The 17,471-nt window shown below is 42.2% G+C and overlaps 1 protein-coding gene and 1 long non-coding RNA gene across 10 annotated transcripts; both read left to right on the top strand.

Moving 5' to 3' along the window:
* The first annotated feature begins 312 nt into the window (after nucleotides 1-312).
* LOC119308440 lies at nucleotides 313-5,288 on the top strand. 9 transcript variants are annotated; one of them, XR_005150110.1, is made up of 9 exons: nucleotides 313-420; nucleotides 1,195-1,233; nucleotides 1,338-1,391; nucleotides 1,477-1,541; nucleotides 1,709-2,715; nucleotides 3,153-3,206; nucleotides 3,612-4,433; nucleotides 4,880-4,955; nucleotides 5,035-5,288. It is a non-coding gene; the product is annotated as an uncharacterized LOC119308440 (long non-coding RNA). The 9 variants fall into 9 exon arrangements; XR_005150106.1 differs by having other exon boundaries at nucleotides 3,612-3,713; nucleotides 3,867-3,910; nucleotides 4,017-5,288; XR_005150105.1 differs by having other exon boundaries at nucleotides 3,612-4,955.
* Nucleotides 5,289-7,103: 1,815 nt separating this feature from the next.
* On the top strand, nucleotides 7,104-12,353 carry LOC119308442 (ethanolamine-phosphate cytidylyltransferase-like). The gene is made up of 9 exons (XM_037584574.1): nucleotides 7,104-7,603; nucleotides 8,075-8,310; nucleotides 8,848-9,029; nucleotides 9,698-9,769; nucleotides 9,951-10,018; nucleotides 10,203-10,323; nucleotides 11,114-11,179; nucleotides 11,274-11,396; nucleotides 11,878-12,353. The coding sequence occupies exons 1-9, from the start codon at nucleotides 7,278-7,280 to the stop codon at nucleotides 11,947-11,949; spliced, it is 1,266 nt and encodes a 421-aa protein (XP_037440471.1). The 5' UTR covers nucleotides 7,104-7,277; the 3' UTR covers nucleotides 11,950-12,353.
* Nucleotides 12,354-17,471: the final 5,118 nt, after the last annotated feature.

The raw sequence follows: 17,471 nt of genomic DNA on the forward strand, positions 1-17,471 counted from the left end.
TTAAATTACCCACCAATGCCATTACTTAATTATTTACTGATCATTGCCATTAGATTAAAATCGATCCCGACCACGTCGCTTCCCTCTCGCAACAAGCACCACCCCACGTCGCTCCCCCGACCCCCCACCCCTCGCCCGCCCTCTTGCTGCTGTAGCCGCGCCGGAGAACCGCCGTGCGCCACGCCCCGCCGCGCCGTCCGGAGAACCGCCGCGCGCCGTGCCTCCCTCCCGCGCCACGCCCCGCCGCGCCGTCCGGACCCGCGCCGCCGCGCCGGCCACCGCCTCAACCGCCGGGACCGCCGCGCCCGACCGGGCCGCCGCGCCTCCCGCGCGCCAGCGGCCCCTCGCCGCGCCGTCCGCACCAGCTTTGGCAGTCTTCCAACCCTTGGTCAATCTTCCAGCTTTGGCCGTCCGCGCCAGGTCAGTCTTCCAACCCTTGGTCAGCCATCCGTTCCTCCAGTTCCTGCTTGTAATGTGTAGTATATCCTTTGATAAGGGTTACAGCGAGGGCGATTTCAGTGTATACTGCCATATTGATAATAGTGAGGTTGATAATAAGGTTGATTTCAGTTCCTGCCCCCCTTCAACTTGATTGATAATACTGCCATACAATCTGAACCATGCAAATTCAGTGTATGTGTTGTCCAATTTTCAGTGTTCTGTTGTCTAAATATTCAGTTTTGGTGTTATCCAAATTTCAGTGCATATGCAGACTAAATTTTAGTTTATATTTCAGTGCATATGCAATCTAAATTTTAGTTTATATGCTGTCCAAATTTCAGTGTACTTCCCCTGCTAAATTCAGTGTATGCTCCAGCCGTGCCTCCCGTGCTGCAGCGCCGTCTGCACCAGCGCCGCCGCGTCGTTCGCTTTCTTTTCTTGCACTCGCGAACCCGATATAATAAGGCATCCAAAAAACTCTAGCATGTAATTGACCACTGTTCATCCGAGCCACGGCTCGTTTTGAATGCATAAGGTAGAAATCGGCCTACCTTTTACTTAAGAACAAAAGATTTTCCAATGCAACCTCCCTAGCTTTAACTGTGATGTGGCCATTCTGTTCAAGTTGTGCTACGAGTTGGCTCTTTTGGCTGAATTCATTAGATGCTTCACTTGAAGGAAGGGCGTATGCTTTGTGCCCTTGTTTGTATTTGGTTTTCTGCATATTGCCTGACGTTCTATAACTATCTTCAGGAGGATCTTTGGCTGTCGGCTTTTCCTATAGGGACAGAGGTTTGTGCGCATTCATGTTTTTGTTTTCAATCACACGCAAACATGCATAATACTTCCCTGTCATACACATTTGGCCTTACTTTTAATGCTGGTTTCATCTGCAGTGGGAAAATATTGATAAGATTAAGGAGTTCAACTGGAATTTTGAAAATTTAGAGGTATGATGAATATATAATCTTCAAATTTCCCCTTAAATATGATGTTTCCTTGCATTGTAATACATTCTTTATTTTTGGTGAACAGAAAGCTCTAGAAGAAGGGGGGGAAGCTGTATGGGAATACGGTCTATGTATTTGGCAGCACTGAGCGTAAGTAGTATTTTAGCACTGGCTGGCTGACGGTCTATGTAGCTCTATATTATCCTTTAGAGCTATTTGACAACACTTTATTAGTACTGAAAAATTCCCTGAGCATCCCTGTAGATTACATGGATTTATATAATTTGTCTAATGGGTTTATTTCTGTTGCTATGCAGCTCAACTGTTGAATGTTGATGGTGAATCAAAGATAGTGCTTATTCCAGTTGTAGTTGCGGTCAGTTTCCTTCCATTCCTTTTACCTGATAATTTATCTCCTCATTTTCTTTGGTATTCTATTTTATATGCAAATTCGTCGATGCGAGACTTGGACCATGAATTTCCTTCAGTTGCTTATTTTGTAGTAGTATACTCCTTTGTGACAATCAAGAATATGCTAGCCGTATTGCCAGCATTATATGTATATACTCCATATGGTAGTATATACTCTGAGAATTGGTGTATATACCTTATTTGTAAAATAGTATGTATATACTTCTTGCTAACTACTCTGTATTATCATGGTGGGTTAAATAGTTTTTGGTCTTCTAACTCTCTAGGATAATTAGCATCTTTGTGAGCCTTTTTCAGATTAAAATAACCTATTGATTTGATCAATAGAATAGATCTCTCTTTTTAAATAGTGGTAGTTTCTCCAAAGTTCTACTAATTTAATTCATTATTTTGGTATCCAGATCCAATAGCCTTGCTGTTTATATCTTCTTCTAATAAATCAATTTACAGTGCCACAGTTAAATAAGATGCAAATTCATGTATTGCTCGAATTTCAATCCTGCACTTTATCTATGTTGCTTGCTCTGAACTCTGTAAAAGGTACATTGCACATGCTGTTCACCTCTTTCTGTACTTTGTTGGTTCTTCTTAACATTTGTGTTTTTCCTATAAGATGACGAAGAGTAATCCAGACAAAGTTCCACGAACGACTACGCATCGTTCCCCATTTACAGACATAACGAACTCGTCTACCATTGATAACGCAAATGTCACTACTAATAGCCAGGGACTATTTTGAATATTTACATGTAAAGTATCCATCCTTTTTTCTGTATACCTTTCGTGTTTTTTCTTCTAACATCAGCACTTCAGCAGAAGATGTCGTAAACCGTGTAATGTGGCAACACCAAGAAGGCCACCATCAAGGCGAAGCTGCAAACATGCAGAGCAGGTCTTGACTCCAGACCTATTTGTCATTCATTCACAGAGGCAATAAATATTATCTTAGTAATTTGAGATTTCAAATATGATGCCTCAATTTATAAGTTTGTTGCATGTAACATCCTTTTTTATTTAAAAAGTTTGGCTTGGCTTCTCATTATGGTTTTGGTGCTTATATTATTCTTACACAAGCCAGTTTCACCTGAATTTATCATACAACCTAGAATTAATTAGAGCCCTGTTCTTGATCCTTACTTAATGCAACTGAAAAAAAAGGTTCTGCTGTGTGTTCACATTAATTCAGAAATTGTATGTATCAATCGACTGCATCCGATGTTGTGCTTCTCATGTTCCCTTGAAAGGATTGCTGGATGGAAAGATGTTTTTGCTTTCAGGATTTCTGGTTTGTGTACGACCCTCTAAATAACTCTCTTTCATCTCATGCAGCAGCAGAGGCTTAGAGGAAGGCGCTGCAGCGTGGATGCACATGGGATGTTGCAGGTTAAAGTCCTTTTAGTTTGTTGATAATTTCTCTGATGTAGATTGGAAGTTATAATAAAAGGGCAACCTGGTGCATGTAGCTCCCGCTTGCGCAGGGTCCAGGGAAGGGTCCGACCACTTTGGGTCTATAGTACGCAGCCTTTCCCTACATTTCTGTAAGAGGCTGTTTCCAGGACTTGAACCCATGACCTCATGGTCACAAGGCAGCAGCTTTACCACTGCGCCAAGGCTCCCCTTCTGAAAATGGTGTGTATATTGGAAGTTATATATTAAGAAATAGATTTTAATGTGTATATGGTGTGGATTCCAAAACTAATCTGCCTGTACTGAAAAGTTCCCTTGTACTAGAATTTTCCTGAAGCTAATGGAATTACCTTGTACTTGCATGATGACTATTTTTTCAAGATACATGTAACAAAGAGGAGGAGCTCAGGGAGCTGAGTGTGAAAGGATAAAGGAGTCAGGAAGGAGAAATCATATGTTGGCTTAATTAATGCTTCCTAATCAGTATGCTTTCCATATTGCCGTTTATTGAACTAATATAGTTTGCTTTTGATTAAGGATCTTGACATGGCATGCCGTTTTTGATTTTCTGTAGCTTTTGTTGATCTTCTCCTTGTTCGGCTTAAATTTCTCATTGTTTTTCCTATTCCTTTGCAGGAACATGAACCTGATGATGACCCATAGGTGGATGTTTGTGAGAGGTACGTGTGTTAGCTCATAAGCGTATGAGAATACAATCATGATGTGTATAATTATTCAGTTATACTTTTTATCCATGCCTCAACAATCGACCAAATTAAACGACAGGATGAACATTCAGACTTTATTGATGACTGGGATTCTAGGAAGACCATTACATACTCGACCAGCCCACCTGTCATCGCAAGACAAGCTAAAAGTAAAGCAACATAAAAATTGTTAGCCTTCCCAAAGGCGAATTTCTGCACAACATTCTGGGAATTCACCTATTTGTATCCGTACATTTTCACCTTGACTATAAGTGGAAAGGTTTGCTATATTTATTTAACTATCATTCTGCCGTCGCTGACCATCATTATTCGGCCGTAATCCCGGCGTCCTCCTAGCATCACCCTGCTGTGCCCCTGGCCAATTGCCTAGAGATGCCATCCAAGCGCGTGTGGCTGCAAAAGTGCTTCATATGATGAAAGATGGTATCATTGACCCAGTGAAAATGATCCAAACTGTACTTCAAGGTGCAGCAAGGTACAACTTCAGTTCTCTAACCATGTACTTTATGTATGACCATGACAGAAGTAATCAGAGTTGTTTGACTATTTGTGCTTCTGTAGTTCTGTACAATGTTTATCCGCTGATCACAACCATAGAGGTTGCAGATGAGCAAAATGGGTTTTGAGGACAGTGCGGCATTGTGTTTGCACTTGTTTTGATAGAATGGAATGCATGTCTCATATGACCAGTTCTAAGAAATACAAGCATAGTTTGAGGTAAACTAGCCAGAAAACTAAGGTTACTTTTAAGTAAGGATAGGGCCATGGATTACATGATTGCTTTTCAAAACACAACATCAGATGTAGTTGAGCACACCGCTTCGGTTGGTGGAAGTTTGAACTTCGTATTCATATTAATCCATGTATAAGTTTATTGACGGTAATTGTTTCATCTGATGGTACTGCTATTGTGTCACAAAGAACAAGTACTCTGATGATGCCTCACAAAGAAAAAGTTCTTACGACAATAAAGTGATGTTGACTATTGTTGGGGGAGGTGAGGATGCCGATGAAAAGAGAAGAGTTTGTCTTCTGTCCGACAGGATTTGGTTGTAAATCTTTGTTCATTACTTCAGGTGTGCATTGAGCGTACATGATCTGCTCAAAAAAACAAATTGATTGGCAAGTTTTGATTATATCTAAAGAAGGACATGGGCAATGCTCGATTGGCAAGTTTGGATTATATCTAAAGATCGACATGGACAATGCTCGATTGACAAATTTTGATTTTTTTTTCTTGCTAGAAATGATACCAACACAAGTGCTTAGCATGATAAATATGTTTGCTTATATTCTGAGTGGAAGTTACATGGATTTTTTGGGTACATTAGTCGACCTCTTAGTTGATATTTTATATTACTAGATAATTGTCTGCAACAGGGCCATAAATATTTGTACACGCACAATTTTTATTTGAGAGCTGCACATGTTCTTTTGTTGATTCTATTTAAATATAAATATTTCTTTAGAGCGGTCGTTCCCCTACTCCATGGATCTGTGGCACTCAAAGGAGTTGATTGAAACGATGGCGCGAAACATAAAAAAGACTATAGAAAGTAGGGCTTGTGAGAAAATAATCAGATTACAAGGACCTGGATAAATGTTGAACATTCGGATTCTAAGCATGTCATCCCGAAATGTTTTTATGGCAACTTTAGTTGACGCGAGGTGGCAACTTTACTTGTTAAAAAATGGCAAATTTATCTTCATTTAGTTTTTTTGTCAGAAAATTGTCATGTTTGCCAATCTCGCTTGAACTAAAATTATCATGAAAACATTCAGGTTGCTATGCGCAAAAATTCGAGCGTTCTGGATTTATCATTTTCGTACAAGAATGGATGAATAGTGCTTGTACCTAAGTACTTGAATCTGTTCTTTAAGATTCATATAAATAAGAAGGCTATGGCTTCAAATAAGAACGCAATAACTTTTTAGGTGAAAAATGGATCTTACCAGCACAACAATTCATTTGAAATAGTTATTTACTACTACTATAAGATTACCCATTTACATACACATATAAATTTTCACATAATGATCGTAAGTCGAGACGTGCGTTGCACGTGCATGCTTACTAGTCTTATTGAAAATGTTGTAAAATACTCCCGGAACAACGTGCGGGGTATCATCTAGTACTGATAACAATAGGACACTGAATTGGACCTAAGATCTAAGAAAACACAAAGTAACTCCTATGATTAAGAATTACAATGCAATCTCTTGAAAACACCTTTTTTGCGGTATCAGTCTCTGCTTGAGAAAATACTCCAAAAACTTCGGTAAAAATGTTGTAATTGGATCGAAGCAACGATGTTTTCACCCTTTCATCCACACGAACATTAAAAATAATCATAAGCCACGTGTCGAGCACCGAAAAATGCATCGGCATTGAATGGACAGTGAAGGCTACGTTCAGATGGTTCTTATGTCGAGGATGGATCGGCGGGCGCTGGTATGGTGTTAAGAGATGACAAGGGTGCTATCATTTTCTCTTCGTGCAGACAACTCTTTTTTTGTCAAGATGCGCTTAAAACTGAATTATATATGTACATGCATGGAAGGACTATCGTTCGCCATTCAAAGAAGCGACTTGCCAATAAGGATCGAGATGGATTCACTTATTGCTGTGAAACTGATCCAAGCTAAGGACGTTGATAAACCGATCTACTCATCGCTCACTATGGAGATTAGATATCTTATGTCTTTTCATGAAATATGTATTACTTATATAAGTTGTAACTAAAATAAAATTAGCGATAGCATAGCAAATTTGCTCGTTTAGGGGCAAGAATCATGACTTGGCTTGGTTCCGGTCCTCATGTTGCTATCGACCTTGCTGGGATCGACTGTAAAGACCTTTTGATTTGAGTAATGCATGTTTTCAAAAAAAAAAAGAATGGACGGTGAAGTCGACCGTACACAGGGTCGACAAAAATATCCTAAATCGACAGCAACCATGGCGGGAAGTCGGCAAGAGCAAGACCCTCTGTACCGACGCGTGTGCCGACCATGATAGCTCCTCTAGGCTATGGCGCACCGACGCGTGCACAGAGGGACCACTGACACATCGGTCCCACGCGACAGAGGCTCCCGCCTCCCTGGTAAACCGCAGCCCCGCTACGCACACGCGGCAAAGCTACACCAGAACCGCATTCGCAGCGCGCTTTCGTCGCCGCCAGCACCACCACGCCTCCTCAACCTCCCATGGTGGTTGCCCCCCGAGCCGCACGCCCCAACCACCCCTAACCCTAGATCCCGCCACACTCACCCCCGCACACGCACACGCACTCTCACTCTCCCACTCGGCCTGCTTGTCACTATGGAGGCCGGGAGCAGCAAGGCCAGGCTGGCGGTGGCGTGCGCGATCGGCGGGATCGTGCTGGGCGCGGCCGTCGTGGCGCTCCACGTCGCCGGGCCCGTGGCCGTCCCGGGGCTGCCCCCGCTCGACGCGCTGCGCCGCCGGTTCCGCCGCCGCCGCCGCCCCGTGCGCGTCTACATGGACGGCTGCTTCGACATGATGCACTACGGCCACTGCAACGCGCTGCGCCAGGCGCGCGCGCTCGGCGACCAGCTCGTCGTCGGCGTCGTCAGCGACGACGAGATCACCGCCAACAAGGGACCGCCCGTCACGCCGCTCAACGAGAGGTGGGTCGTTAATTACCCCATCCCTTTATGTAGCGGCTGTCGCCTTTTTAACTCACACATGTGGTGAGGTGTTCTCACGCGTCCGCACAGCTTGCTCCAGCATTTCATTACGTTTTTTGTTTTGTATTTTAAGTTTTTAACCCCTGGCCAAGTAGATGCTACGATGTCAACGCTTGAGCTATGTTTGCCTAGATGTTGCTGGAGAAACAATTGCTGCACGGCACCAGAGATTTGAATTGTACAATTTGTGTTCCATTTATGATATTAAATGGATTTATGGGCATTGGATAGACTGTGATAATGCGCTAAATATCCGAATCTTAAATGTGTGTGCAAATTATGTAGCACTACTTTACTTACATTTTTTCCACCTCCCATTAATTATCCTATAAACTCTCATGTAACTAACGCTGTGGGTAGTAAGAATCTGCAATTTGTTATTTCTAATCTTTCCTTTTCTGTGTAATACAGAATGGTGATGGTGGGCGCAGTGAAATGGGTGGATGATGTCATTCCAGATGCGCCATATGCCATAACTGAAGACTTCATGAACAAGCTATTCACTGAGTATAATATAGATTACATCATCCATGGCGATGATCCTTGTCTACTCCCAGATGGCACCGATGCATATGCCCTTGCCAAAAATGCTGGCAGATATAAGCAGATTAAAAGAACTGAGGGAGTGTCAACAACAGACATTGTCGGTATGGACTCTGCTTTTGTTTTCTGTTTCTGTATCTACTGTTAACGTTTGCTTTACCATAACAAAATTTGACTCCGAAACTTCTATGGCAAGCGAATATCTAGGCTCTAGTTCTGAGTTGCAATTATCTTTGAGAACCAAATCTTATAGTGATCTCCAATATTGCAATTGATTCTTGATCAACTAGAGACCTATTTGTTCATGAGACTATCATTCACTAGATTTTCTTTCTCGATTTCTTGTGGTGCTCCACTTTTATAAAGCACTCGAAATAGTGCCATATTATTAAGAGCACAAGGAAGGAACAATCGAATAAGTTGTCGCCAAGAGTCACCCCTTTCTTGTTCCGGGCATCAGATCCAACATAAAGTTGCTGCTATGTGATTATTCTATTTACTGGCCAGGATGCTATGGTCGCATGGAATACACATTTATCTTGAATTTTGGGAACCGGTGAATTGATCATCTATAGTAAAGAAACTGCTTGTGGCAGCGAAAATATTTATTCTCACTGTGAAATCATCTTTTTTCATTGCAGGAAGAATGCTTCTTTGTGTTAGAGAGAGATCAGTTTCTGATAGGCACAACCACTCTTCACTACAGAGGCAGTTCAGTTCTGGGCATGGTCAGAAGATTGATGATAGTGGGTCTGGAAGTGGAACTAGAATATCTCATTTTCTTCCTACATCTCGGCGGATAGTTCAGTTCTCAAATAGCAGGGTATAACTTTCTCATGAATTGAATATTGTTTATGTTCTTTGATGAATATTCTACGAGGCACCACAGCATGGTTTAGCAGTTGGCACCTAGTCTTGATCTTAGAAGCAACTTCTAGGTATCGCCATCTATATTAGTCCCTCTGAAAACGGCACTTTTTTCATTGTGGGATTGTGTGAGAGAGTGCTACCTTGAGTTCCTCTTGTAGTTCAAATGCATGTGCTAAATATCCGATGACAGATATTTAACTTCCTGGAACGTCAGTTTTTTTGTATGTTCATGTAGTTATTGGACATAATAAAGATACATTCTTCGGTGGGAGGGAGTACAGAGCGCCTGCTCTACTGTTAACTTGTGCCCTGTCGATTAGTCGATTGTGACCTAATTGCGGAAGTGTGGCAGCAATAGATGAATTGTTTAATAGTACTTCGACAAGTTCAGAGGCGATTGTCGCATCCACAATAAAAAATCCAATGCTTAAAGTATCAGAAAAAACCCGTATGTTTGTTATTCAGTTATCTATTACATGAGCATACAGTGTAACTGTATGTTTGTTTCATTTCTGTAAATGTGGTGATAATAAGTGCTTTTTAACTGAATAAAACCGTTTCCCTCTTTCCAAACTTTTGCTACAGTTCATTCTGTGTTGACTGTAAGCTTTACCAATGTAGGGCCCAGGACCAGATTCTCGGATAGTTTACATAGATGGTGCATTTGATCTGTTCCATGCTGGGCATGTTGAGGTAAATACAAGAAGGAAAACATCATCTGTCTCAGCATTCAGCCGCACTTCCCATATTTGCATGTTGGCTCTACTTCTATTTTTTCTTCTTATTGCAAGGAAGCAATCAAGCAAACGGAACTTTCCTTTCCAAATCATAGCACTGCAAACTTTCTTTTGTATTTATAGTTTCTTCTACGTAGATATTGCGACTTGCTCGAGGGCTTGGAGATTTCTTGCTTGTTGGTATTCACACGGATCAGACCATAAGGTAATATACGATGGTTGCTTCCTCTTTTATTTTTCCATTCCTTTATGAGGTACAGTATCTGACGGTTTATTCAATTGTCCAAGTTTACAATGTGCATTTGTTTTGAAGCCTACCATCTCTACTCAGTTCATTCAACATTATATTCAGTCTAGATTTTGCTGTTGATGTTTATCATATTGGTTAGTTCTACACGAGGACCACATCGCCCAATCATGAATCTTCATGAGCGAAGTTTGAGTGTCCTAGCCTGCCGTTATGTTGATGAAGTAATCATTGGTGCTCCATGGGACATTTCAAAAGACATGGTGAGTTGTAATTGTCTACTCTACTCTAAACCATGACATTATCTTATTGTAGTATAAGATGCTTGATGTATTCGTTATACTATTTCCTTGAACACTGCACTTAGGCTACTCATTGAGTGCCCACACTCTGCTAAGGATAAGAAACATGTATCCTAGTATGTCGAGCTGTCTTTGTAAGGCTCGGTCAGTCTGCCTTCTCCTCAGCCTCACCTATGCTGGGCTCTGCCTGAGCAGCTGTGCTTGGCCTACACACCGTGTCAGTGGCTTTGCTGCTGCGCCTGGTTGCGCTTCAATGTGATACTTGTCATGATTTGTGTTGAAGTATTTATTTGCTGAGAGTTGTTTTTTCTTCCAAAATAGTCTTCTAGTTCTTTAAAGGAGGTAGAAACATAGAATAGGGAGGTGGGAGGGGTGAATAAACCACCGTCATTATTGTAGCCACTGACACTGCCACCACCAACTCTACTGTTTGTAGTACCAATTACTAAACGGATACACACATTGTATAGAACATGACACTTACGCTGTGCCAATAAAACTCACAATTCCACACGAGGTATTAAATTTTGATTTTAATACGTGCTGGCTTGACTTGGTCCCAATTCTTTCTTTCTTGGCTTGGTCCCAAAGTTTAGTTATGTCAGCTAGGTTTGAGGTAGATATATGTGAGGACTGTGGATTGAACCAAATTATTAAAAATCATGAGCTGCAATTTTAGCTACAAATATCAGGTATTTGTGGTTTCTGGGGGTTTATGCCAGGAGTTCTCTAACTTCATTTTTCTGTGCAGATTACAACATTTAATATTTCATTAGTCGTTCAAGGAACAATTGCCGAGAACATGGATTTTGCGAAGGTAATCACGTGGAGTTTTTTTTTTCCAATAATATTTCTTAAAAAACCCTAATGTGGAACCTAACATTCGTTATTTACTATGGCCACTCGTGCAGGACGAGTCACATCCATATGCTGTCCCAATGGATATGGGTATTTTCCGCAGATTGGAAAGCCCTTTGGATATAACTACTAGTACTATTATAAGGAGGATAGTTTCTAACCATGAAGCCTACCAGGTAGCTACCGTACTGTTGTATCAGATTGCTGGCTGAATTTGGTCTCTTATCAATAATGTGATTTTTTTTGTCTTCTTCTCAATAATGTGCACACGTGAGCTGTTTTATACTGATGTTGATAATGAATTGATGCTCTGGTGAAGCCTTCTTAAAAAAGGAAGGACAGACCCAGTGCATAGAAGCTCCCACACAAGTTGGGGTCTGGGGAGGGATTATAGGAACCTAGTCTTACCCCTGCAAAGTGCAATGCAGAGAGGCTGGTTCGAACCCAGGACCTCTTGGCACAAGTGGGGAGGACTTCACCACTGCGCCAGGCCTGCCCTCTGGTGAAGCCTTCTTATGTATATTAAATAGTTGTCTCCTGGGACCAATATTTCCTGCTATGTCTTATGCTCTGCTGTTTGATGTGGTTCCCATTTATGCTGGTCCATTGATCTGGTGTGGTTTTTACTCACTTTTTCTGTGGTGTTGCTTTGTGCAGAAGCGGAATGAAAAGAAGGAAGCCAGTGAGAAGAAGTACTACGAGAGTAAAAACTTCGTCAATGGAGAGTAGTTTGTGAACATACATTTTGAGATACTAATACCCCGTCACAAATGCAACCAACCATCAGGTGTTCCACAGGTTTATTGTTTATGTTATCTTTGTCGTGTTGATGATATAGGCTTAGGTAGCTTGTGATGCAACCACGCCTACTGAGATCCAGACAGTGGTGGTGATTTAGGTGACGATGCTGGAGGGGGAAGGTGTTTCCTCCGTCCACTTTCCATCTCCATCTTTCCTGGCTAGGGCCCCTGTTTATAGGCTTCGCTGCCTGCTGTTACCACAAGTTTTAGTTGTGGCCTGTAGTTTCATAACTGTGGTACAGTATGAATGTTAGGTTAAATAACTATTTGCTGTTGTTGCTTTATTTATGCCTCCCGATATATGCGGGCACCGTATGCAGTCCTTTTCTAGTACATTCGGAGAGTCCTCTTCTGATCTTGAGCTGAAAAATGGACTAACTGATATTGTACGTGTGGGTCGGTGATAGCAACTGCGGTCTGATGGTACACCTGGATGAATGGTTCCAACGTCGGTTGGTGACATCTCGGTATCTGATGGTATCATGATGTGGATATGTAGATCACTGAATCTTGACAAAATGGTCGCTAGCACGAACACTGGAAGGCTGCCTAGTTGCTGCGCTTTGCTGGTTCAGCCTGGTGCACGTTCGTCGCCATGGATGAAAGGGATGTGCTACCTGTGATCTCCAGACAGCACATCTGGGCATGCTCTCCTGTGAGCGGCCTACACTGTTTCTAGCCATTGTTTTGCCTCCCTGTTCTGTCTCAGCTCTCATTTGGATCTGGAAACTGTTGCTTAGTTTTCTGGGTGGCCATGGGCATGCCGCGTGAGTCGATGAACTGGAGTGTCTGTTTTGTGTGGGAAATCATTTCGCTTTCTTCCTGGGAAGATCTATCTATGGACATGCTGCTATATTTGGCCTCACAAACTAAGATTTGTGCACCTCATTTGCATCCGGGATTGGAGTTTGGTTTCTGAATAATGGAGTGGGGTGGCAGTAGTAACAGGCAAAACCAATTGTGTGGGGCAAGCTGAAGATCCAGCTGCCGCACGTTCCAGCGACCGCCCCTGACAGAGACTCCCCCAGAGCTGGAGAGATGGATGGTCACTTGCATTGCATCTGAATGTAGTACTCCCTCCGTTCCTAAATACTCCCTCCGTCCTGAAATACTTGTCGGAGAAATGCATAAAAATGAATGTATCTAGAATTAAAATACGTCTAGATACATACATTCCTCCGACAAGTATTTCCGGACGGAGGGAGTATAAGTCTTTGTAGGGATTTCACTAGGTGGACTACATACGGAGCAAAATGGATGAATCTACACTTAAAATGTATCTATATACATCCGTACGTGGTTCATAGTGAAATCTCTACAAAGACTTATATTTAGGAACGGAGGGAGTAGTATTTATTTTGTTTCATCCATGCCCCCTGAAAAATGGAATCCTCAGTCACTCCAGTTTTGTGTCCCCCCCCTTGCAATTGTGGGTGGATCTTGTAGGTTGCTAGTAGGCTGGATGATCTTTTGATAGATACTGGAGATTTGGAGCCGCTCGATGAATCACTGTATGCTGTGTAGGTTGTCACATAGGGTGTCTTTTAACGTGATCATCATGCCGCATCCACTGCTGCGCCCAAGTCTGATGCCATGATGGCTATGTGCTACTCCCTCCGTCTGGAAATACTTGTCATCAAAATGGATAAAAGGGGATGTATCTAGATATATTTTAGTTTTAGATACATCTCTTTTTATCCATTTTGATGACAAGTATTTTCGGACGGAGGGAGTACCCGTGAGCTCTGTCCAATCCTTCCGACATGATTAGTTTGATGTACCTCTGTTCGGGTTTGTCCGTGTTTATTGGTCTTCAACGTATTTTGTGTCAAATTTTAACTATAGATTTGATGCAGATTTGACTAATAAAATCTAAGTTGTATGTCACGAAAGTTATATTGTTGGATTTATATTCGAAAATGGATTCCAATTATACTATTTTTATGGTGTATAAAATATATTTTGGTAGTTAAATTAAGGACGCGGATAACTGCCACACATGTGGTATACTAGTCATCCGCCCACATACCGTGTGTGGCGTGAGCAGGAGGCAGCCCACACGGATTGTGTGTGGGTGAACATTAGAATTGCTCACACATGTGGGCGTTGCTACTTCGTGCCACACGCCCAACAAAGTATTATTCATCTTCATCCTGAGCGTGTGGCACGAAGCAAAAATGCCCACACATCCTGACACAATTACATTAGATACTTTTGCGGGATGACGATTTAGTTGCCATCCGAGATGACATATATAGTTATCGGGGATGGCAAATGTAGTTATAAAAGCATGGCAACTCTATCTATTTTGGTTGACTATAGTTGCCATGTCTAATTTATGATAGTTGCCGTATGTAATCAAGCCATAGTTGCTATATGTGATTAACTACTTGTCACATATGGTCAAATAGTAGTTGTCATGTGTGTTTACTTAGTTGTCACGTGTGGTCCAACTATAGTTGCTATGTATGGTTAATCACAGTTGCCATATGTATTTATCTGGTTGCCACGTATGCGCAACTGCAATTGCCGTCTTGTAATGAATCATAGTTACCATGTGTTTTTACCTAGTTGCCACGTACGCGTACTGCATTTGCCATCCAACAACCTACGGGTGTCGAATGGGCGAAATCAGTTCGCCCACAAGCGCGTGAACTAGGTGTTGGCTGTGTGGGCAAAAACTAGTTCGCCCACATAGTGTAGTGTAGGTGCCAAACCACGTGCTGCGGGCGTGTGGGCGAACTCTCCAACGCTCACACACCAACCCCGTCCTACGTGACACGCGAATTCTGCCTCAATGTGTCAAGATTCGTGCAAACTTGACTGGACGGTCATCCATGCGTGTGGGCGAGTTGCAAAACTGCCACACGTGTGGACAAAACTGCCACATGTGTGGCCGTTAGTCTTTCCATAAATTAATGGTCAAATTTTGACTAAAAAACACTAGGGAGTAATAAACCTGGATAGAGGTACTAGCTTTGGCTACTCCAGCGCAGATCAGTAAAACGGACCTCACGGAAGTGTCCACGGTGATCGTGGACTCGAATCGGGGCGGAGGTCATTCAAACGGTTGTATGGACGCGGCGGTGGCTTTATTTATAAAGTAGGATGAAAGCCTATTTTGAGGAGGTTATTTGACCGCATGCACCAAATGTTCGCTCCTAGATTTTTCTCCACGCCGACTACACAAAACAATCAAAGGTAAATAGCACAATTCTAAAGTAATTGAACGATAAATATTCCAATTCAACAACAATAGTAAAAATAGTACAAACATAAAATTTTGAAAAAAATACTTTCAAGTTTGAATTCAACTTAGTCAACCACATGTTCTGATTGTCCATATGAAACGCCCAAAGAAGCCCAACCAGATCGTTCTGCATTTGCTCATGAGTTTCTTGATGTCCAATTCAACAACAACAACAACAACAACAACAACCGTAATAATAGTAATAATAATAATATAATTCAAATATAACATTTTAAAATAAAATAGTTTTAAGTTTGAATTCAACTTAGTCGGTCTATGCTATGGAAGCTAGATAGGATCACCACGTTTTGAAAATTCAGGCCATGGCGAACTTCTTCAGCCTCATCCTCCACAGTCATTTTGTGCATGATCATGCAAGTTGTCATCATCTCTCCAAATGTCTATGGACCTCATAGTTTAACGGTTTCGCAAACAACTACAAAACCTCATAGTTTAGCGGTTTCGCGAACAACTACAAAACATGCTTGGAGCACTCCAATTACTCCCTTGACATCTTTTCTAGTAGCCTCTTGTCTTTGGACAAAGTGTCATTTTTATTACCCTTGGTTCGAAGATGGTATAGATGAAAGCTGCCCACGGAGGATAGATACCATCACAAAGATAGCAATCTATGTTGTAATCATGACAATTGATGGTATAGTTGCACTCAGGAGCGCCAGCACACAACCTGCAAACAATGGAGACCGCTATAACATGTTGTCATTGTGAGACCCATACATGCCAAAGAAAGAGTGCAGAAATGAAAGATCATATAATGCAACTTATTCAAGAATGATGGTTCCCTTTTTGCAATGGAGTTGGTATTGCCCTTGTTGAGCATATGGCAATTCTCTCATTTATCAGATTTGAGCATACCTAGAAACCGCATATGGCAATTCTTTCATTTCCAGGTTTGAGCATACCTAGACACCCTCTCGATTTTCCAATTGCCATGAGCCTTGTTGTGTTTACATGAGTTAGTTCCCTCAAGTACTCTGGTCCAACAGCTTCACCACTATAGTAGAAAATTTGACAATCGCTTTAAGGCATGTGCTTTCAGACATCCGAAGGTACTCATCACAAATTTGCAGTCGTGCCATATGCAAACATCCTCATTGCAGCTGTGTACATGACATCTATCAGGATGAAGTAATCATCATATGCCTGGACATATGTCACCACATCTGAAGTCGACGGTAGAAATAGGGCTTGAATAACTCATTGGGGCAAAGTAGTCGCCGATCAAAATCATATGCTCGTGTGCCCTATTTAGATTCACGACTCAATGTCCCTTTATTGATCCCTTGTAGTTGAGAATATGATCCTCTGCATGCACCATGTCTGCAAGAATCGCCTTCGACGTTGTTGTTTTATCCTCATATTCCTCCTTCTCATCCAACGAAGATGACTCCATGAACTCATTGTAGAAGTACTCCTTGTCCAAATCCATCATGTTTTCTTTAAAGGAAACTACGATAACATAAAAAAACCCAGGCAATGTCATTTGGTTGAACACTTGTCGGGCATAGTGTTTGCCATGGACGATGTTGACAGGAAGCGGAGAATACCGAGGCTGCAACTAGATTCGTGTTGGACTCGTGACGTAGTCTATGGCGGGAAGGCGCCTAGGTGGAGTGGTGGAGGTACAAAAAGGACTGGGAGGCGTCCAGAGTGGTACAATGGCAGCGTTGGTCGCCGAGGGTGTGGATACAGATAATAGGGGCGAGGGACGGAATATTGAGAAAGTGCTCCTGGTGTGGTTTTTGGGTGGACTGGGGGTGTCGGAGTACGAAGTGGCGGACGTCCGGACTCCCCAAATATCTCCTTCTTTTGGTGTCGGATTGTGGGATTTCAGGCGTTTGGACCGGCCCGGACAATTTTGGTGCCGTCGTTGGATGGCAAAAAATGCTCGTAATGCGCGGTTCAGACATTTGCAGGCGATTAGTGATTCACATTGGAGTTCTCCTTAGGTAGCTAGCTACCATGTCTTGTTCTCATTTCTTGCTATAGTTGCCACATAGGAATGTATGCATAATTAGGGGAAATGACTTAATAAATGCATGAACTAGGCTTAAAGCATCTTCAACATGACTCTCCATATGTCCGTGGATGTGTCTAGATAATGTCCTCGGACATGCCCACAGGAATCCCATTTGTCCCTCATTTTTTCGAACAAAGGCATATGATTGGTGGGATGGAAA

The sequence above is a fragment of the Triticum dicoccoides genome, chromosome 5B (assembly GCF_002162155.2).
Source record: "Triticum dicoccoides isolate Atlit2015 ecotype Zavitan chromosome 5B, WEW_v2.0, whole genome shotgun sequence".
In the NCBI taxonomy this organism is placed as follows: Eukaryota; Viridiplantae; Streptophyta; class Magnoliopsida; order Poales; family Poaceae; genus Triticum; species Triticum dicoccoides.